At 49.9% G+C, this 6,922-nt stretch overlaps 1 protein-coding gene across 1 annotated transcript in view; it reads left to right on the plus strand.

The window, feature by feature from the left end:
- Positions 1-1,622: 1,622 nt before the first annotated feature.
- The window catches only part of pip5k1bb (phosphatidylinositol-4-phosphate 5-kinase, type I, beta b), a 25,997-nt gene continuing 20,697 nt past the window's right edge, over positions 1,623-6,922 (plus strand). The window contains exons 1-3 of the mRNA XM_084457575.1: positions 1,623-1,682; positions 2,601-2,669; positions 3,280-3,410. Coding sequence (XP_084313701.1) covers positions 2,601-2,669; positions 3,280-3,410 — 200 coding nt within the window. The 5' untranslated portion in view covers positions 1,623-1,682. The remainder of the gene's footprint in view (positions 1,683-2,600; positions 2,670-3,279; positions 3,411-6,922) is intronic.

Consider the following 6,922-nt stretch of genomic DNA (forward strand, 5'->3'; position numbering starts at 1 on the left):
AACCAGAGTTACTGCTGCATTCTCCTACTAATGATAGAGCGTGTGTGTGTGTGTGTGTGTGTGTGTTGGGTTATTGCCATGTTGTGACTTTCCCGTTGTTGTTGTTGTTGTTGTGAGTAATCATTTCCCTCTTAGTCAGCATGCGTATTTACTCTGCTGTTGTCATAGAGAGGCCGGTGGGCGGACATCCCATAAACACACGCCGAGGTTGTCTACACGCTGTAGGCGGTGACACGGCGGTGACATCATCACTCAAAATCTGGTGTTTTTGCGACCCACGTGCAGTCACACATCCGAGTGGTGATTGGACACAGCCCCGGCTGAATGAGCTCTGATTGGACGCGAGCACAATGAGCGTGCTGATTGGACGCAAGCATCATAAGGGGTTGTGATTGGGTCTGTGAGGGAGGGGAGGGGTTATGTTATGTAGCAGGTGCATTGATACGCCAGTGGCGAGGCTGCGGCAGCCTTAGTTGAAGGTCATCAGGAAGATACACTCCAAACTAGTCCAGCCTTCCTCTCTAGACACGGGAGCTTCGGTTCTTTGCTTGCCCTTGCCCTCTCTCTCTCTCTCTCTCTCTCTCTCACACACACACACATGCACGCACACACACACACACACACTTTGTGTCGTATAAATAATGATACATGGACACGCTGATTGACTCACCTGTCACCTCACACTCAGGTACGTTCTCGTTAGCAGCGGCTCACGGAGAGATTGAGGAGTGAGGAGAGGTGGGAGCGAGTGAGAGGAAGAGGGTGAGAGGGAGAGAGAGAGAGAGAGAGAGAGAGAGACAGAGAGAGAGAGAGAGAGAGACAGAGAGAGAGAGAGAGAGAGAGAGAGAGAGAGAGACAGAGAGAGAGAGAGAGAGGTCGTTGTTGCTCTTTGCCTGAATAAGGACTTGGTTGTGTTGCAGTTTGTTTGGGCCCCGGGGGCCAACAGACCATTACTCCCCCATCCACCAAGCACCCTCTACGGACCTGCAGTCTGGCTGGCGGCTTTTACGAGGTGTCATTTATCCAGCGCATATCCTCAGCATCTTTGGGGTGGGGAGAGGATGTGGAGGGGAGGGGTGGGGGGGGGGGGGGGGGGTCGATGGAAGCATGAGTTCCGTTATGATGGCAGCTGGGTTGTTCTGGCTAACGAGGGTGATTTGTGGGGTGACAGTGGTGAGGCAATGACTTCTCTGCTTCTGAGTCTCCGCTTTAACAAGGAGGTACAGAGTTTGACTGTGACTGGCACACACACACACACACACACACACACACACGCACACACACACACACACACACACACACACACACACACACACACACACATTGTCAAGGATCTTTTACTGCAAGACTACTTTGCATATGAAAAATATGAAATTGAATGGCCTCAAGGCTCATCCACTGAAATTGCTCCTACAAAGAAAACGCGTAAGCGTATTAGCTGGAATTTCACAGTTAATTAAAAAGTCTGGCGGACATTTCTGCAAGTTCCAAGTCAAACATGAAAGCGGAGCGGCTTAATGCTGCCTCAGCTGAGGCGACGACGGCGTTCTGCTCTCCCCCGGTGTGTGAGGAGAACGTAACGATGGTGTCTCTCTCTGCAGGCTGGTCCAAACCCACCGGGCCTGACCCTAGCGATGCAGCCGTGAACCCCGCTCCCCCGATACAGCTCGTCACTCAGCAAGGTTGGTGCTGGTCTCGCTCAACTCACACCTCCAGGTCCGGTTCACGAGAGACAGACAGAGATAGAGAGAGAGAAAGAGTGAGAGATGGATAGAGAGAGAGAGAGAGAGACAGACAGACAGAGTGAGAGATGGATAGAGAGAGAGAGAGAAACAGACAGAGTGAGAGATGGATAGAGAGAGAGAGAGAGACAGACAGAGGTAGAGATGGATAGAGAGAGAGAGAGAGAGAGACAGACAGAGTGAGAGATGGATAGGTAGAGAGAGAGACAGACAGACAGACAGAGTGAGAGATGGATAGATAGAGAGAGAGAGGGAGACAGACAGAGTGAGAGATGGATAGAGAGAGAGAGAGAGGAAGACAGACAGAGTGAGAGATGGATAGATAGAGAGAGAGAGACCGACAGAGTGAGAGATGGATAGATAGAGAGAGAGAGAGACAGACAGAGTCAGAGATGGATAGATAGAGAGAGAGAGAGAGAGAGAGAGAGAGAGACAGACAGAGTGAGAGATGGATAGATAGAGAGATAGAGACAGACAGAGTGAGAGATGGATAGATAGAGAGAGAGAGACCGACATAGTGAGCGATGGATAGAGAGAGAGAGAGAGAGAGAGAGAGAGAGGGACAGTGAGAGATGGATAGATAGAGAGAGACAGACAGACAGAGTGAGAGATGGATAGAGAGAGAGAGAGAGACAGACAGAGTGAGAGATGGATAGATAGAGAGAGAGAGAGAGAGAGAGAGAGAGAGAGAGAGAGTGAGAGATGGATAGAGAGAGAGAGAGAGACCGTTCAGGACCGGATACAGTACGTGACAGTGGACTGTGTGTGAGAAAGAGCGCTGCTTCGGCTGCGCTCAGGGAGGCGCGGTCCCACCTTCCTCTGGTCAGGTCTGACCTCTCGGCTCTGTTCTACCCTCAGATGTCAACGACTACTGAAAATGGAAGGGGAGGGTCTCGGAACACTGGCGAAGAGAAAACGTACAAAAAGGTAAAGTTTAACCACCCCCACCCCCCCCCTCTGCCTAAACGCTCAACTCAACACTACCTCACTGTTCTGGCCCATGTTAACTGGCCTCTTAAGGCCAGCGTTAAGGCCGGTTTCATAGTGTTGCTTTTGGAATCCAGTGGTTTATTCCCGCGCAGTCCTAGAGGGCCTTACCTTTGGTTTGGCCTCTTTGGTCATGAGGGGGCTTATAAATGTCTCTCCACAGAACATTATGTCCTGACCTTTCTGAGGGCTGCCTGCCAGAAACCCTCCTGCAACACACATTCCCTGTGGGATTTTCTCTCAGATCAGACGTCATTGGAAATTGTACTAAATTGTATCAACGTTCATTTGAAGCGTTAGCTGTTGCATGTTAAAAAAGTGTTCCGAATTTGAAATAGCTAGGCTAATCATGTTCTGGACTGCCATTTTGTCATTGTGTAGACTCTACTGAGACTAGGTTTTGGTTGATACTTCTTTATACCTTATGCAAGGATGTCCAATCCTCTCCTGGTTCTCTCTCGTTGGGTTCTGGGCCCGGGTTTCTGTTGAGTTTGGTATCTGAAGCGGTGAGGCGGGGCTAATGAATCTGTGCTTGTGACCGTCTCTCCAGACGCCGTCGTCGGCCCTGAAGGGCGCCATCCAGCTGGGCATCGGATACACGGTGGGGAACCTGACCTCCAAGCCCGACAGAGACGTCCTCATGCAGGACTTCTATGTGGTGGAGAGCGTCTTCCTGCCCAGGTGAGCAACAGACAGGCAGGCAGGCAGACAGGCTTGGGATGATAGTGATACCATAGTGATACCGTTGTGATACCACCATAACTTGATTTTGTCGATGGACCGGAATGATGAACTTAGCCGGGAGTGTGAACGGCGTCAGTATTAGTCTGGGTCAGAAGGCGTGGCCGCGGAGGAAGACATGAAGCCGTTTTCTTGGAAATCGGCTCACTTTGTGTCTCTTATCGCCCGAGAGGGAAAATACTGCCCATTTAATAATCTGTCTTAATAATTACATCATCAGTTTACAGGGAGATTTAACATAATCCAGCACACAACCACGGATGCTTAGTATGTGTGAGTGTGTGTGTGTGTGTGTGTGTGTGTGTGTGTGTGTGGGTGTAAATATACACACTCGATCTCTCACACTCTCAGACAGGAAATCATTATCGTCCTCCGAACACGTCAATCGGTATTTATAAATGTGTTCACGTCATACCGTTAAAATAACCCTGCTACTACAGTACGTCTCCCTGTGGCAAAGATTCACCTTGAATAGAATAAATGATGTCTTGTTGGGCTTTGTGAAAGAGGGAGAGAGAGAGAGAGAGAGGAGTGAGAGAGAGAGAGAGAGAGAGAGAGGAGTGAGAGAGGGAGAGAGAGAGAGAAAGAGACAGAAAGAGACGGAGAGAGAGAGAGAGGGAGAGAGAAAGAGAGAGAGGGGGAGTAGAGAGAGATAGAGAGGGAAAGAGAGAGAAAGAGAGAGAGGGGGAGTAGAGATAGACAGGGAAAGAGAGAGAGGGAGAGAGAAAGAGAGAGAGGGAGAGAGAGAATGAGGAAGGAAGAGAGCGAGCGAGTCGGTCAGGCCGGGGAAATGCTTTCAAGCCTTTCTCTGTTCAAAATAGGACCTTCAATAGAAACCGGACAGGATGGCGAACGCAAGCATGAAGTCTGCCGTCAGTGAGCTCGAATCCCAGACGCTACCTCAGCCTCGGAGCAGAGCAGAACCAGAGCAGAACCAGAGTCCCTTCCGTAATCAGCGGCCAGACCCTGCGTACGTTGCCTCTGATAGGGGGTCTGTAGGGGGTCTGTGTGGAGAGCACGGCGGCTCAGCTTTGTCCCCGTCACGGTCACCTTTTCACCGAGAGACGTCAGGTGACGGGACGATACGCAAACAGGCCGCGTGGCGCCGCCTCCGTCAGCAGAGGACAAAAGAGAGACGCGGAGGGGAAAGACAAACACGGCCGCGCCGGCGGAGCCGTGACGTGGCGGCAGCCTGCGGTCTCGGCCTGGAGCTCTCTCTCTCTCTCTCTCTCTCTCTCCCTCTTTCTCTCTCGTTCCCTCTCTCTCTCCATCGCCTGGAGGGTCTTGACGGGAAAGGTTAGCCGGAGTGAAGCGGAGGTGTGACAGAGAGAGAGGCTCTCGAACCTTCGCCTGGAACACAGCTGCAGTATTATAACATTACTGTATGTGTCGGTATCGAATACAAGAGAGTAGGCAGATGCATGGTGCATCTGCTTCATCTCCACCCCTCCTCCTCTGGATGGATGGATGGATGGATGGATGGATGGATGGATGGATGGATGGATGGATGGATGGATGGATGGATGGATGGATGGATGGATGGATGGATGGATGGATGGATGGATGGATGGATGGATGGATGGATGGATGGATGGATGGATGGATGGATGGATGGATGGATGGATAGATAGATAGATAGATAGATAGATAGATAGATAGATAGATAGATAGATAGATAGATAGATAGATAGATAGATAGATAGATAGATAGATAGATAGATAGATAGATAGATAGATAGATAGATAGATAGAGTGAGAGATGGATATATATATAGAGTGAGAGATAGATAGAAAGAGATATTGAGAGATAGAGAGATAGACAGAGTGAGAGATGGATAGAGAGAGAGAGACAGACAGAGTGAGAGATGGATAGAGAGAGAGAGAGACAGACAGAGTGAGAGATGGATAGATAGAGAGAGACAGACTGAGTGAGAAATGGATAGATAGAGAGAGACAGACAGAGTGAGAGATGGATAGAGAGAGAGAGAGAGAGAGAGAGAGAGCTCTCTGACTCCACTCCATCACTCAAGTGCTGCTTGTCTCCCACGGTTACGATACCCGACTGCACAAACGTCTGTCCGTGTGTGTGGAGTACCGTGATCCTGTGTGTACACTGCGGTGTGTGTGCGTGCGTGTGTGTGTGTGTGAGCAGTTCTGAGGTGACTAGGCCCTGTCCCTCAGTCACGCTTCGCTGGTCCACGCAGCTGCGGCTGATAGGCTGTCCCCCGCATGCCAAGCGCACTGCCAGCCCTCACTCAGGGAGTAATCACAGGTGTGTGTGTGTGTTTGTGTGTGTGTGTGTTGGTGTGTTCTTGCTATTGTCCCACAACAAAGGTTTACAGGATCATTGCCAGTGCTAAGCTAATCACATGCGTGGATGGGCCACGCCCTGTTGTGTGCCCGGCCCAGGAGAGCTGGGAAACAGGGCGGGGCCTCATGCGCCCCGCGTCAGTCAGTCTCACCATATCAACACTACTCTCACTTCACATGTCAACACCACACTACCCTCACCATATCAACACTACTCTCACTTCACATGTCAACACCACACTACCCTCACCATATCAACACTACTCTCACTTCACATGTCAACACCACACTACCCTCACCATATCAACACTACTCTCACTTCACATGTCAACACCACACTACCCTCACCATATCAACACTACTCTCACTTCACATGTCAACACCACACTACCCTCACCATATCAACACTACTCTCACTTCACATGTCAACACCACACTACCCTCACCATATCAACACTACACTCACTTCACATGTCAACACCACACTACCCTCACCATATCAACACTACTCTCACTTCACATGTCAACACCACACTACCCTCACCATATCAACACTACTCTCACTTCACATGTCAACACCACACTACCCTCACCATATCAACACTACTCTCACTTCACATGTCAACACCACACTACCCTCACCATATCAACACTACTCTCACTTCACATGTCAACACCACACTACCCTCACCATATCAACACTACTCTCACTTCACATGTCAACACCACACTACCCTCACCATATCAACACTACTCTCACTTCACATGTCAACACCACACTACCCTCACCATATCAACACTACTCTCACTTCACATGTCAACACCACACTACCCTCACCATATCAACACTACACTCAGGTTACATCAATCTCACCGTATCAACAGTACATTCAGGTTATATCAGTCTCACCGTATCAACAGTACATTCAGGTTATTGGGATTTGAAGTCAATTGTTCTTTTTTTCCTTGCTCCCTCTGAGTTGCCCTCTCTCTCTCTGTCTGTCTTTCTCTCTCTCTCTCTCTCTCTCTCTCCCTCTCTCTCTCACCTTCTCTCTCTCTCTCTCTTTCTCTCTCCTTCTCTCTCTCTCTCTCTCACACACCTCTCTCTCTCTCTCTCTCTCTCTCCCCTCTCTCTCTCTCCT

Source organism: Borostomias antarcticus (assembly GCF_949987555.1).
Source record: "Borostomias antarcticus genome assembly, chromosome: 23".
In the NCBI taxonomy this organism is placed as follows: Eukaryota; Metazoa; Chordata; class Actinopteri; order Stomiiformes; family Stomiidae; genus Borostomias; species Borostomias antarcticus.